Genomic DNA, 16,267 nt, shown 5'->3' with positions numbered 1-16,267 from the left:
TTAGTAACTGAGTTACTTTTGAAATAAAGTAACTAGTAACTGTAACTAGTTACTGGTTTTCAGTAACTAACCCAACACTGGTTATATGTAAATATAACTGGAATACAATGATTTGCAAATCCTTTTCAACCCATATTCAATTGAATGCACTACAAAGACAAGATATTTGATGTTCAAACTCATAAACTTTTTTTTTTTTTTTTTTAAATAATTATTAACTTTGAATTTCATGGCTGCAACACGTGCCAAAGTAGTTGGGAAAGGGCATGTTCACCACTGTGTTACATCACCTTTTCTTTTAACAACACTCATTAAACGATTGGGAACTGAGGAAACTAATTGTTGAAGCTTTGAAAGGGGAATTCTTTCCCATTCTTGTTTTATGTAGAGCTTCAGTCGTTCAACAGTCCGGGGTCTCCGCTGTCGTATTTTCGATGGGAGACAGGTCTGGACTGCTGGTGGGCCAGGAAAGTACCCGCACTCTTTTTTTACGAAGCCACGCTGTTGTAACACGTGCTGAATGTGGCTTAGCATTGTCTTGCTGAAATAAGCAGGAGCGTCCATGAAAAAGATGGCGCCTAGATGGCAACATATGTTGTTCCAAAACCTGTATGTACCTTTTAGCATTAATGGTGCCTTCACAGATGTGTAAGTTACCCATGCCTTGGGCACTAATGCACCCCCATACCATCACAGATGCTGGCTTTTGAACTTTGCGTCGATAACAGTCTGAATGGTTCTTTTCCTCTTTGGTCCGGATGACACAATGTCAAATATTTCCAAAAACAATTTGAAATGTGGACTCGTCAGACCACAGAACACTTTTCCACTTTGCATGAGTACATCTTAGATGATCTCGGGCCCAGAGAAGCCGGCTGCGTTTCTGGATGTTGTTGATAAATGGCTTTCGCTTTGCATAGTAGAGCTTTAACTTGCACTTACAAATGTAGCGACAAACTTTATTTAGTGACAGTGGTTTTCTGAAGTGTTGCTGAGCCCATGTGGTGATATCCTTTAGAGATTGATGTCGGTTTTTGATACAGTGCCATCTGAGGGATCGAAGGTCACGGTCATTCAATGTTGGTTTCCGGCCATGCCGCATACGTGGAGTGATTTTTCCAGATTCTCTGAATCTTTTGATGATATTATGGACCGTAGATGTTGAAATCCCTAAATTTCTTGCAATTGCACTTTGAGAAATGCTGTTCTTAAACTGTTTGACTATTTGCTCACGCAGTTGTGGACAAAGGGGTGTACCTCGCCCCATCATTTCTTGTGAAAGACTGAGCATTTTTTGGGAAACTGTTTTTATACCCAATCATGGCACCCACCTGTTCCCAATTAGCCTGCACACCTGGGGGATGTTCCAAATAAGTGTCTGATGAGCATTCCTTAACTTTATCAGTATTTATTGCCACCTTTCCCAACTTCTTTGTCACGTGTTGCTGGCATCAAATTCAAAAGTTAATGATTATTTGCAAAAAAAAAAAAAGTTTATCAGTTTGAATGTCAAATATGTTGTCTTAGTAGCATATTCAACTGAATATGGGTTGAAAATGATTTGCAAATCATTGTATTCCGTTTATATTTACATCTAACACAATTTCCCAACTCATATGGAAACGGGGTTTGTACTATAAAACAGTACATTTAGGATCAGGATTTAAACACAATTATGAATACATAAGTAGGGGTTTCCCACTCTATCTCTCCATCAGTTTGGGAGTCCTTGGCCTGGAAAACGTCAAATGCCCCTGTTCTAAAGCCTTACAGGCATAGCAAAGGGAAATCTAATTTCTGTTAAAATAGACTACAGTGTGACCTCAAATGTGTTGTAAAATAACTAGGAATTGGAGTAGTACTCATTTTAAACTGAGAAGCATCCTCAGACAGAAAATTGAAAAGGGATAAAGAAGTCACGATATATGAAGACATGCGCAATGATAAATATTTCTCTCAGTTCTGCTGAGAAAGGTTTTCGTGGATTATTGCTTATCTCCATCAAAGTATTAGTACCAAATCACCTTTTTTAAAAATTAAATAGGAGTTCCATAAGTTATATTTGAAAACATACCGTACATTTTTCCTACGCATTGCACCCTGCGGCTTATAAAACGGTGCGGCTAATTTATGGACGCCCATATGCAAATAGTAAAAAATTCAAAAATAAACACCAAAGAGATTGTTTTATTTTTTTGTGCAATGGCACTATGTTATGGACAAATTCGCTCACTTTTTAGCACTTTCAGACTGAAGTAGAGGTGCTGTTCCGTTTTCTAGCTGTTTTTGCCGTTAGTATTTGTATAGATTCTTCATCTATTACTCAAGCAACGTTTATACGTTTTACAATATAACTAAAATAACTATTTCTAAACCGTCCCATGTGTAATGTCTGTAGGAGAGATTTCATGCATGTTTGTACATTTTATCGTAATGTAATCAAACAAGCGTTGTTAACATTAGCTCATATGCTAACATGTTTACACGTTACTGTGTTAGTGTTATTAACTTACAACAACATTATTTTTTTAAATTGTTTCAGTTTCACAAATTCTGCAGTAAATTCACCAAGACTTCACCGTGGAGTTATTAAATCTGTTTAGCTCAGGGGTGCCCACACTTTTTCAGCAGGCGAGCTACTTTTGAAATGACCAAGTCGAGGTGATCTACTCCATTCTCATACATACTATATGTACATACTATATATATATATATATATATATATATATATATATATATATATATATATATATATATATATATATATATATATATATATATATGTCTTAATTAGATTATCCAAAAAATAGTGCTCGATACCGTGGTAGAGCGTAATATGTATGTGTGGGAAAAAATCACAAGACTATTTCATCTCTACAGGCCTGTTTCATGAGGGGTTTTCCTCAATCCTCAGGAGATTTTAATGGAAGCATTGACATACCATGGTTTATATAGGGCACAGAGCGGGTGGGTACAGGCAGGCGTGGGGGCGTGGTGATTGACTCATGTGTTACCTAGGAGGTGTTTCCTTCTGTGACGGCATGCTGATACACACACAAAGTGCATACAAGCAATAACATATTGGAAAGGAAGAATGGCAAAAAATGACAATTCTACTAGTTTTTAAAGGGGGTGCGTGAAGCACAATATGGACGTATTTGGGCTTCAAACCTAAAAGTAAAGGTGACGCTTTAAACAAGTGTTGCTTTAAAACATGTCTCACAAAATGTGGCGATTAGTATTACCACCTTTGCTTTAAACTTAGGTAAACATTTAAATACTAATCATTCAGATTTGCACAAGGAATCATAAAGAGTGCAAGGTAGTAATGTAGTTGTTACACCTGTCCTGGGGTTCGGCTCCGGTGCAGACCGTAGTCGAGGAGCACAGGGCAGACGTTCCCTTCAGGGTCGATGTTTTCGTGGTGGGTAACACCTTTCACTTTAATTGGGTCTGCTAAACTCTGCTTTCAGGTCAAACACAAAGCACTTTGGTGTTGTTTTGCGCATACTATGATTATATGAAAATCATTCTTTATCCTACATTCTCATTTGTGTTTCCTACCAGGTAGTAATGTCACAATGGTGCCATATTTTTCCTCTGAGTTTAATGGTTAATCCCATGTCATACGAGCCCACGTTGACAAAACAGTCCCATGTAAAATGGTGTGAAAACAATAAAAGTATTTATATAATAGACATCAGAGCAAGCGGGCAGGCATTGGAACAAGACGGAATAACACCGGAGCCTGCAGGTGACAGTCCCGACTCAGCAAATGACGTGCCGGCTGACCTACACCTTATACAAGGATGCCCACCTAAGTACGTCAGTCAATCATTGACGTCACAAATGGCCCTCTATTAAAAAAAGCTCTGCAAAAATTCAAAACATCATGCAAGCTCACGCCCAAATGCTTGTATTTATGATTTGATGCCTTGGCATTGTTTAACATGAGTACCCAACTTTGTAACAACATTCCCTCCCTTTTCGTTGCCTTCCTCGTGCACATCTAATCAACAGGCAGGACACATTCAGGGCCTCAAACAGTCTGAAATATTTTAACTATTTTCAAAATAGCACATTTTCCCCACTCTGCAATGTAAACTAACTTGAGCCACAACAGGGAGGCTGAAAAACCGCATGCAGGTCCGCAACCACAAGGTTGTCAGCCTCTGCCGTTTGTTTTTTTACATTGTGATAATGTCTGTTACCTTGCAGATCTGACCAGAATGCATACAATGGGCAAGATGTCTCCTGTTTTTTTTTTACCACCTTTCTGATAAATCTGGCATTTCCCTTTTAGATAGGGCTCTGTGATGTCAGTCCAACAATGAGCAATGGTCTTTGTTTAGGTGCTGATTTGTCATGACTGAGTTTTGTGCAATATGCACAATACGCGTTCTGGTTAAAAATGTTACTGATGACCAAAATTCCTCTAAATCTTCATTCTTAACAGTATGCTAATTCAGCGTAATCCAAATCCACACTCAAATCATGTCCCCACACCAACTTGGTTAACCCTAAATCTAAGCCGCAGTTAAACTGCTTGTAATTGCTGCCTCCTCATGTTTAATCCTTCTCTGTGTTGCTCAGACAAGGATATAAGTATGAGATACACCCCAAATCCCAGTTTCATGGCTTCTGTTCTTCTCCACCAGTGAGGTCATCCTCGCCAACATGGATGTGGGCCTTGCTGGTACATGGGAGTGCCTGGTCACCAGTTCCCGTGGCAACAGGTCCCAGCAGATGGACATTGTTGTTCTGGAGACATCTGCGCCATACTGTCCTGCTGATCGCGTCATCAACAACAAGGGGGAGTTCAGGTGAGTCACAACTTGACTGTTCTGGTGACATCACGAGAATAACTAATCCTACCATCTTCTTGAGCACAGCCACATTTACAACAATCGATATAAGTTGGTTGATTTTAATATGTTTGCCAATTTTTTAACAGTCTTAAAATACGTGATTTAGCATCCTTTTAGTGAAGTAATAACTGTTGTGGTATGGTATAGCACAGTGATTTTCAACCACTGTGCTGCGGCACACTAGTGTGCCGTGAGATACAGTCTGGTGTGCCATGGGAGATTATCTAATTTCACCTATTTGGGTAAAAAATATTTTTTGCAAACAAATAATTATAGTCTGCAAATTATGTGTTGTTGTTGAATGTCGGTGCTGTCTAGAGCTCGGCAGACTAACCATGTAATACTCTTCCATATCAGAAGGTGGCAGCCGGTAGCTAATTGCTTTGTAGATGTCGGAAACAGCGGGAGGCAGAGGGCAGGTAAAAAGGGGTCTAATGCTTAAACCAAAAATAAACAAAAGGTGAGTGCCCCTAAGAAAAGGCATTGAAGTTTAGGGAAGGCTATGCAGAATGAAACTAAAACTGAACTGGTTGCAAAGTAAACAAAAACAGAATGCTGGACGGCAGCAAAGACTTACTGTGGAGCAAAGACGGCGTCCACAAAGTACATCCGAACATGACATGACAATCAACAATGTCCCCACAAAGAATGATAAAAACAACTGAAATATTCTTGATCGCTAAAACAAAGTAGATGTGGGAAATAGCGCTCAAAGGAAAACATGAAACCGCTACAGGAAAATACCAAAAAAAGAGAAAAAGCTACCAAAATAAGAGCGCAAGACAAGAACTAAAACACTACACACAGGAAAACAGCAACAAACTCAAAATAAGTCACGGCGGGATGTTACAGGTCACAGTACAGCTTCTTTGAGACAAGAGCTATATTGATGCATGGTTGGTTATGGTTTAAAGTCATATCAAACAATTGCGACAACAACATTTTACTGTCAAAATCCGTTTTTTAATGATTTCTGCTGGTGGTGTGCCTCTGGATTTTTTTAATGAAAAAAATGTGCCTTGGCTCAAAAAAGTTTGAAAAACACTGGCATAGCATGATCTAACATGGTGGTAGGGTCAAGCTGCAGTATACAAACAATTAAAAAAAAAACCTGGTTGAAACTAATTACACGCAAAGAAAGCATTCGCACCCTCTGCTTTAATGTTTCTATATGCTGTATAATGCACATTAAACATGGAGGTCCTGCAGAATATCATTAAGTATGTGCAGTAAATTTGCTCATATATTTTAATAACATTTAGATACAAGGTATGAAATCCAGTAACTATAACCAGTCTTATAGTCAGAGGACATGCTTATTTCACTATCCATGCACAAAGCATCAACCTAGCTCAGGGGTCGGCAACCCACGGCTCCTTGACCACTCTGATGCGGCTCAGCTACATACATGCCAACCCCCCCGATTTACCCAGGAGACTTATGGATCTCAGTGTCTCTCATAGATTACTCCCAGGGAAAAAAGAATCCTATTTACACTCTAATTTCTAAAGAAAGGGCGTGCCCTAATTGCACTGGAGTAATTGTCCTCTATAGCATTTACATACAGCGTGCCAGTCCAGCCACATGTTGCATGTTGTTATTACTTACACACACAGGAGACAGCAAAGCATACTTACTCATCAGCCACACAGCTTACACTGACGGTAGCCGTATCAAACAACTTTAACATTGTTACGTTACAAATATGCGCCACACTGTCAACCCACACCAAAAAAAGAATGAAAAACACATTTCTGGAGAACATCCCACCGTAACACAACATAAACACAACACAACCATTACCCAGAATCCCATGCAGCCCTAACTCTTCCAGTCTACATTATACATCCCCGCTACCACCAAATCCGCCCACACATCAACCCCCCCCCCCCCCCCCCCGTGCGTTGGTTGAGCGGAAGAGTTAGGGCTGCATGGGATTCTGGGTATTGGTACCGTCAGTGTAAGATGTGTGGCTGCTGAGGTAGTACGCCTTGCTGTCACTTACGTGAGCTAGCTGAAAATGCATTCTACGTGTGGTCGAGCAGGTACACTGTTAGGGCGGACTGTAGAGGGCGCCAAATGGAGTGTCATCACGCTCTGATATTCAGGAGTCTCCCGGGAAAAATAAGAGGGTTGGCAAGTATGACGCTATCAAGCGCCATTCATTCAAAACTCGTGGGCTGCACTAACATCAAATTTCCACATTAAAGTGCGTGCCGGTGCGTATGTCGGAGACCCCTGGTTAACATAGCACAAAGCTTTTAAGCTTTGTATGCAGTGTTTTTCATTTTAAATTTTAAAAATTTTTTTGTAGCTCCCATTACTTTCTTTAATTTGTGAAACTTGCCAAAATGGCTCTTTGAGTGGTAAAGGTTGCCGACCCCTGACCTAGCTCAACGGCTTCCTTTACCTTGCCAGTCGTGTGTGAGTGTGTGTGTTTGTGTGTGTTTGTGTGTGTGTGTGTGTGTGTGTGTTTGTGTGTGTGAGAGAGAGAGAGCGAGAGGGAGAGGGAGAGAGAGAGAATGTCAGCCTATATACTTTCCAGCTCTCCTCCACTGCACAATCACACAGACGTTGCTTCTCTTGGAGTACTGGCGTAATGACCTGGAAAATGAGCCTCCTTTTTAGTTTGAAACCAAATTAATGTCATTTATTACCAGGTTGTGGGAGTGTTTGCTTGGAAGCAGAAAGCTGTTCGCAGTTTTTTTTAAACAGATCACCATTTTCCGTGGTGTGGCCCTTATATGTTTGTATGCCAAGTCAAGCCATGCCAAGTTGGCTGCAGGGAGATAATAAAGTCATCGTCTAATGTGCATAATTTGCCATGGGGCATTTGCATGTAATTGTAATGGACGCTGTAGGATAAATGCATAACATTGTGGGAGATAAAAAGCAAAAAAATACCACCCGCTAAACAATGTGTTCAAACTATAAAATTGCATGTACTAGTGGGTGTGTTGCGTGTGATCTACTAAGACTGCAAGTGCAATTGAAAAGTGGTGTTCTCCACCCTCTTTTAATTTAGGTTTTTGTGTTTACCACTGGCATTGCATTAATTTCCCTCACATTATTTTTATTATGCTCTCCAACCTGTTTGCAATGTTGTCAAACTAGCAGGACACATCTGTAACACCATACAATCAGAATCAGCTTTATTGTCATTACGCAGGGTAACGAGATTGAGGCCATTCCATACAGTGTGATGTGTGCATGCAAGAAAACAATGTGTAAATATATAAAAATATAAAAAATATAGATGTGCAAAGAACGGTGTGGACTGCAAATGTACACCCTATACACTCGGTACAAATACCATAACACGTTTATTTATCTGTAACACCTTTACTGCAATATAGAATCGCAGTGTAAACACAATAGATCATTTTTATAGCTCACCTGACGCTCTACTGGGAGGCGATGGTCCATCACAGCACCAGAGCGCATACATGCGTCTCGAATGATCGAAACACATGAAAATGCATATTGTGAGAAATGTTTTCATATATCTACGAAATGAAAAAAGAAACAGTGTCATGGCTGGTTACACCAGGCCATGCCTAATTTTCAGTTTGTTAGTGTTCTTTTGCGTTTAGTGTTTTAGTTCCTGTCATGCGCTCTTATTTTGGTGGCACTTCCTGTTGTGTTTTTCCGTAACCGCTTCACATCTTTCTATGAGCACTGGTCCATGCAGCTGCTTTATGTTAGCAATTATGTCTATTTAAGTTGAGTCTGAGCCATCATTCTTGGTCGCGACATTGTTGATTATTCATTCTATGCTGAGCTCTTGTATAGATGTACTTTGTGGACGCCGTCTGCTCCACAATCTTTGTAAGTGTTTTTGCTGTGTTCCAGCATTTCAATGTTTTTTTTTTGTTGCCTGTCTTGTGTGGTTTTGTTTCCGTGCATAGCTTCCTCTATGCTTTCAGAGCAGTTCCTTGCTCCCGCCTTTTGTTTGTTCTTTTATTAATACCTTGCTCATCTTCTTCCTCGATCGTCATCATATTTCAAAATCACTACAACCTTCGCCGTCTCACACGACACGTCCCTGACAAACAGCATTTTAAAAAAAAAACACCAGCAGATACTAAAATGCATCAATTTACTTTATTTTCATCAACCCCTTAAGTCATCCAGCAGCAAAAAACATTTTAAAATGGTTCTAATGACTCAACGAATTCAGGAAAGATGAGGTCACCTACCTAGGTTCCATTCTAAAGGCTAATCTTTCCTGTGATAAAATGGCAACCAAGGTAATCAAAAAGGTCAACCAACAAACAAGATTCCTCTATAGAATCTCCTCTCTGGTCAACAAAAGCACCATGAAGATTCTAGCGAGAACTCTCGTTCAACCCTTTTTTGATTACGCATGCACTTCCTGGTACCCTAGCACCTCCAAAACCCTCAAATCTAGACTCCAAACATCCCAGGACAAGCTAGTCAGGCTACTTTTAGACCTCCACCCCAGATCACACCTCACTCCTACCCACTTCTCCAACGTGGGCTGGCTCAGGGTGGATGACAGAGTAAAACAACTTGCACTGAGCCTAGTCTATAAAATCCGCTACACCTCCCTGATACCGAAGTACATGTCAAACTACTTCACCAGGGGGAGCTCCACCAACCACATTAAACCCAGATTCCGATCTAACAAAGGTCTTAACTCATTCTCTTTCTATGCCACATCAATATAGAATGCACTCCCAACAGGTGTAAAAGAAAGGGCATCTTTATCCTCCTTCAAAACCGCACTAAAAGAACACCTCCAGGCAACTTCAACCCTAAACTAACACCCTCCCTTCCACATCCTACCTCCCCGGATTGTAAATAATCAAATGTAAATAATCACATGTAGATACTTATGCTTTCTGATCTCTCTCTCTATGTCCACTACTTGCTGTACATATCCTACCAAGTCAGTCCTATACTGTTCCAATGTCCATTTCTCTGTTCTCAATTGTTGATGACTGAAGTGTTGATATCAACCAAACCTACCCCCCACCCCCCACCCCCCCCACCCCCCTCCACATCCCACACCCCGGATTGTAAATAATGTAAATAATTATATGTATATACTCTGATGATTATCTTGTGTGATGACTGTATTATGATGATAGTATATATCTGTATCATGAATCAATTTAAGTTGACCCCGACTTAAACAAGTTGAAACACTTATTCGGGTGTTACCATTTAGTGGTCAATTGTACGGAATATGTACTGCACTATGCAATCTACTAATAAAAGTTTCAATCAATCAATCAATCAAAACGATATGTCTAATATTTTTTATTAATGACAGTCAGGATATGGTGACACACACGCAGGACTGAATTTTCTCTGTCCATTGTCTGTCTTTGCAGCACAAGGACCATCCTTCTCACTGTCGTGTGTGTCAGTTTGCACCTATTTTTCAGAAGTGCTAAATAAAGATGCAAAATAGAGCAAGCAAAACAGTGATCAGCCTTGATAAATCGCACTGCGCGTGCTAAATACTTATATTTGCATCTTCTCCTCCTGGCACTGTGGGTGTTCTGATGATCAGCATATATTCTGCATATTCATGAAGACAGACACGCTGAAATTAATCACGCTCCTTATTCTGCTCTCTAAAGAGACGCAAGAGGTAGCTCTAAGAAATGAAATGCCACTTGTTTGCACCTACGTCATCACCCCAAACCACTCGGAAGCTGTTATTATTACATGGTATGTTATTAAATAGATAAGAAGTAGGAGTGGAAAAAATAATTGGTGAAAGCCTACAACCGATTATAACTTAAAAAATATGAATACATTAATATTACAAACAAGCTAGCGATGAAGGAGCTTGTTATGCTAATGATAGCAGAACTGCCAACCTATTTGAAAAACTTCCAGCCCCAATTTAGCCACAACTATGTGAGGTAATCACATCAACTTCTACACTATTCATTAGTGATGTATACCCAGTACCGGTATATTTTAGTACTGGTTTCTAATTAGGTCGGTCCTTCTTGACCTTGAAGATTCCTTACCATATATATATATATATATATATATATATATATATATATATATATATATATATATATATATATATATATATATATATATATATGTACATATATATACATATATATACAGTATACACACATTCATATTTATATATGTATACACGTACACATACACATACACACACATACACATATACATACACACGCACATATATATAACAATAATTACATACATGCATACACACATAAACACACACACATTTATAAACAAACAAATCCATACACAGGCGGGGCAGCAATCCAGCCCCAGGACCCACTGTCCACCTAGAACCAGCCGATCACTTCGACCCCCGCCCCCACAGATCCGGCCGTGCACCTCCCACCCCATAAGGGATGAGGGCAACCCCAGACAAGCTGGCACCTAGACGACGGCACGACACTGGGCGTGAGGGCAGGCGCCCAACAAACCCACCAACACGACAACAAACGAAAACAAAGCCGGCAAGTTCGCCAGCCCCGGCGCTGCCACAGAATAAAAAAAAACAACATTCCAAACATTGAGCTAATGTAAATTCTGATAGTAGACTATCCATCTAATCATTGTTACAATGTAGGGTTGTCTCGATACCAGTATTTTGGTACCAGTACCCGTACCAAAATGTATTTTGATACTTTTCCATATTTTTTTAAATAAAGGGTACAGCAAAAATTGTCATTATTGGCTATATTTTAACAGAAAATCTTATGATACATGAAACATACATGTCTTATTACAATTAAATAACAATTTGGGCATTATATAACATAGTATCACACTAACGTAACGTAATGTAACGTAATGTATCATACTAGACAACTTATCTTTTAGTAGCAAGTAAGCAAACAAAGGCTCCTAATTTAGCTGCTGATGTATGCAGTAAAATTAATGTGTCTTTTCCCATTCTATTATTTTGTCAACATTATGACGGACAATCGATAGATGATGATTAATCTACTTGTTCATTTACTGTTAATATCGTCTTACTTTCTGTTTTAACATGTTGTATCTACACTTCTGGTAACATGTAATAAGCACAATAAGCACAACTCTTCTGTTGTTTGGATACTTTACATAAGTTTTGGTTGATACTACAAATTTGGGTAGGAATAAAATACCGAGTAGTTACAGTGTCATACATTGGTGATATTTAAAGTAATAATAAAAAAAAACTATTGATGTAATCATTGTAGTATTGACTATAAACGGTTCTTGTAATTAATATTGATACAGTCGATATTTGTGGAGATCCACAACATTTGTTTGCATTCAGGAGTATTAGGTGCATCATTAGGCACATGAAAAAAAAGGACCAGTACAAAGACAGTATATTACCTTTTTGTATTTATTAGTACCGCTGTACATTATTTGTATACCGTACAACCCTATTACAATGCGACCCCCCAAAAAAAACAGAAGTCATAAAAATTGTATTTAAGGTCAAGGAAATTTCAAGAAATGTGCTGACCATAAACTTAAGTCTGTGTACGATCATCTCCCATAGTTTCAGTTATCTTGGTCGTGTTGCTTACATGTTTCCTTTGTCCAAAATGTGCTCCAGTGTGGCGCGAAAAATTGTCAATTACATGTTGCTACAATATTACTTCCATATTTTCAAATTAGGAAGTTGCACAACTTCCGAACCCAGTCAAAAGTATGAGGACACTGAAACTTTCTCCCAAAATGTGCTTGCACTCCTGTGTATGATTTGTTGGAGAAATAGGCCTTCACGCAAAATGTATTTTTCTTGGTTGACCAAGACGTGTTGGGGAAAACTATTGTTCCAATATTTCATGCACAGAGTGAACTTGTATACTCTGAAAAAGAAAATAAGAAATATTTTATTAACAGATTTATTCAAAGATTTGTAGGTTCAAATTTTTTTGGGTCGAGTCTGACATTGTAGTTTACTAGCTATTGATGCCTGAGCTCATATGATAAGCAATTTAAATTAAATAATACATTCAAAACATGGCAGCACGGTGGAAGAGGGGATAGTGCGTCTGCCTCACAATACGAAGGTCCTGAGTAGTCGTGAGTTCAATCCCGGCCTCGGGATCTTTCTGTGTGGAGTTTGCATGTTCTCCCCGTGACTGCGTGGGTTCCCTCCGGGTACTCCGGCTTCCTCCCACCTCCAAAGACATGCACCTGGGGATAGGTTGATTGGCAACACTAAATTGGCCCTAGTGTGTGAATGTGAGTGTGAATATTGTTTGTCTATCTGTGTTGGCCCTGTGATGAGGTGGCGACTTGTCCAGGGTGTACCCCGCCTCCCGCCCGATTGTAGCTGAGATAGGCTCCAGCGCCCCCCGCGACCCCGAAGGGTAGAAAATGGATGGATGGATGGATTCAAAACATAGCGTGGAGTAGGATGTAATTGAATACCTTATAAACCACTAGTGTCATGAATGCTTAAATTGTGTTAAATTTATGTGTTTTCTGCTCAGCCTTTTCCTCATAACACTTGGTTTCAAGTGTGGTCGGGACTTCATAAGTTTCGAGAGCTATACAACCCTCGGCAATATGCCCTTCTCTTAACCTTAGAGGAAAATTGGTACACCGCTTGCTTGACGTGCACACAAAATCATTGTAGTATAACCATGTGATAATTGGGATTATAGTATTAAACATTTTATATGATCTTGCATACAATTTTTCAATTATGAACATTACGTTAGCTATGGCGGCGTCCAAATTCTATGTTTGCAGTCGACCAAGGATTCTGCCCATGCTGTCGAGGTAGGACACACTTTGTAAGATCATTCTTGTGAATTTGGACGGTCGAGCCTTCCGCACACTTCCTGCTTGTATCACATTTGCTCATCTTTACACCGACATCATGACGGGAGGATATCTGCCATCAGAACCAAAGAGCAAAACTAAAATGAAAAAACAAAAAAACAATCTTACAATATAGAAACAAAGTTATTTTTATTGTAGTTTTTACAGGTGAGAGAAAAGAGGCTCTCTGTAAGGAGATTAACCTGATGTATTAAAACAATGTTTTTTTGGGATTTGGATAGCCTTTGTGCGGCGCAATGACATCAGCCGCTTATAAATGTGCACTACTCAGGCTGCAAACCCTAAATTTGGACAGCCTATACAAGGTTGCCTTGACGGAAAGACAATTCAGTGTTAATGGTAATTTCAGACATTGCACTCCAATGAGGGCTGAGCATTTAGGCCATGTCTACGCTAAGTCGTTTAACCCCTTAAACAAATAATTATTTAGCCTAAGCCCCGTTTCAGCCACACTAAACCAGCGATTAAGGTTCCCCTCCTCGGACAACTTTTTACACGGGTAAGTCAGCCGTATAATTCTTGAATATCCAGCACTCAGCTTTGAATGGACTCATTGATCGTTTACAAAGTGAGTTCGGAGAGGAAGTGGTGCCAGAAAGACCACGCCCACACAGGAAGTGACGCCAAAAGTATGCGCCCCACACAGGAAGAGACATCAGAAAGAATGCACCACAGCCAGCTTCATAACAAAGATGGAGGCGGATCATGCAGACATGCTTGTGTTTCTCCTTCTTGTACATATACAGGCGCTTTTGGAAATCACAAATTAATACCTTAAGAGAAGGCAACGGGCGATTGCAGCTATTTCGGATACAACACTTCTCAGACGGCAAGAGAACTTTCGAACAGTCAGCTCTGATTCTACCTACCGGAAAACTTGGTCCCTTCCTCCCGTGGATGTGATCGTGATAGGCAGTGTGTGACTACAAATATTGCTTTATGGATGTGACTGTGAAATGGCCAGGCAGCTTGCATGATGCCCGCATCTTTGCTAACTCCGCCATTAGCGTGCAGCTGAAAGATGGAAACATCCCCTCGTGTCCCAAACTGTTTATTGCATTGTCTACTTTCTCATGTCGATTAAAGATTTAATTCATGTATGATGGCTCAGGTGTGATTCACTACAATAGGGCCCCACAGCACACTGGATGGTAGTTCATTGAAATGCCACAACACTGGATATTGTTCAAAGGAGATACACTTAATTTAAAAACTTGCACATGAAACACAGCAAAGAAATGTAAAATGCACAGCAAACTATTTACAATATAGCTCTTTTAAATAACATCACAGTGAAGTAAAGTCATCTACTGGAGAACAGATGGACACTTTATTTTTCTTTTTTTTCCCGCGCATGCATACTTGGTCGTGTTGCGCTGGCGAACGGAGGGGCGCGGGGGTCTTAAACGGTGGCATTGTTGTGTGTGGACACGGATAAGGTTAGGTGGGATTCACCCTGGATAACCTTAGTTAGACCTTAGTAGACCACTTCACAGTACAATCCAGCTCTGCAAATTGTCTCCTTGAGAATAACCTTTCAAATCATCAACAAATTTAATTGACCAAAATAAATCTTACCAACATCCCTTTGATGTGTCTGAAAAAAGAATGTGTTTTGCTGAAGCAACATTTTTTTTCATTGGGACCTTCAATAAAAATAAAAAACAAACAAACATTTAATCTCCAATTTTTAAACAATATCACATTTTCATCATCTGGGTGAAATTTATGAGACGTTTAATCTCCCACCAAACATTTAATTTTTAATTTTCCAGATATTGATTAAAATCATACATGTAAAATGGTTGTATTATGTTATAATAACTATTTAATGATCACCTTTATGAAGTGGCTTAGCCTCTTAATAGAGCAAGGCAACATCTATTTAAGGTAAGCTTCAAACAAAATATGCAAATGCTATAATTTGCTAACAGGGAGAATGTCATTGCCATCTGGTGCCTCCTGTCAGGAACCTTGCTGGATCTCTCAATCCTCAGTTCCTCCATCTGGCCTTTTTTTTTTGTGACTTTCTCTTTCCTGCCATTTCTATAGGCCACTCCCTCACAGTGACATTCCATCAATCACACATCATTATCATATATACAGTTTATATGTTGCGTTAGTTACTTACACATCAGTGTTACCATATTTGAGTTATTGTGTAGAAATATGGGGAAATAACTACAAAAGTACACTTCATTCATTAACGGTGTTACAAAAAAGATCAGTTAGAATAATACATAATGTTGGATATAGAGAACATACAAACCCTTTATTTATTGAATCACAAATACTGAAATTCCACGACATAGTGAATTTGCAAACAGCTAAAATTATACACAAAGTTAACTATAATCTGCTATCTAAGAATATACAACAATTCTTCTCAACAAAAGAGGAGAAATATAATATTAGAGAATAATGTAATTTAAAACATTTGTACGCACGTACAACACTTAAGACATTCAGTATATCTGTATGTGGAATTAAATTATGGAATGGATTAAGCAAAGAAATCAAACAATTTACTAATATGATCCACTTCAAGAAACTCTTCAAACTTAAAGTGT

The 16,267-nt window shown here is 39.2% G+C and overlaps 1 protein-coding gene across 2 annotated transcripts in view; it reads left to right on the top strand.

Annotated features, from left to right (window-relative positions):
• Window positions 1-16,267, top strand: part of LOC133657437 (adhesion G protein-coupled receptor A1) — a 541,657-nt gene that overhangs the window by 234,312 nt on the left and 291,078 nt on the right. For both annotated transcript variants that reach the window (XM_062058763.1, XM_062058762.1), the window contains exon 8: window positions 4,659-4,823. In XM_062058763.1, the coding sequence (XP_061914747.1) occupies window positions 4,659-4,823 (165 nt within the window). The remainder of the gene's footprint in view (window positions 1-4,658; window positions 4,824-16,267) is intronic.

Source organism: Entelurus aequoreus, linkage group LG09 (assembly GCF_033978785.1).
Source record: "Entelurus aequoreus isolate RoL-2023_Sb linkage group LG09, RoL_Eaeq_v1.1, whole genome shotgun sequence".
Taxonomy (NCBI): Eukaryota; Metazoa; Chordata; class Actinopteri; order Syngnathiformes; family Syngnathidae; genus Entelurus; species Entelurus aequoreus.
The sequence above is the reverse complement of the archived record's forward strand: the minus strand, read 5'-3'. Positions and strand labels throughout refer to the sequence as shown.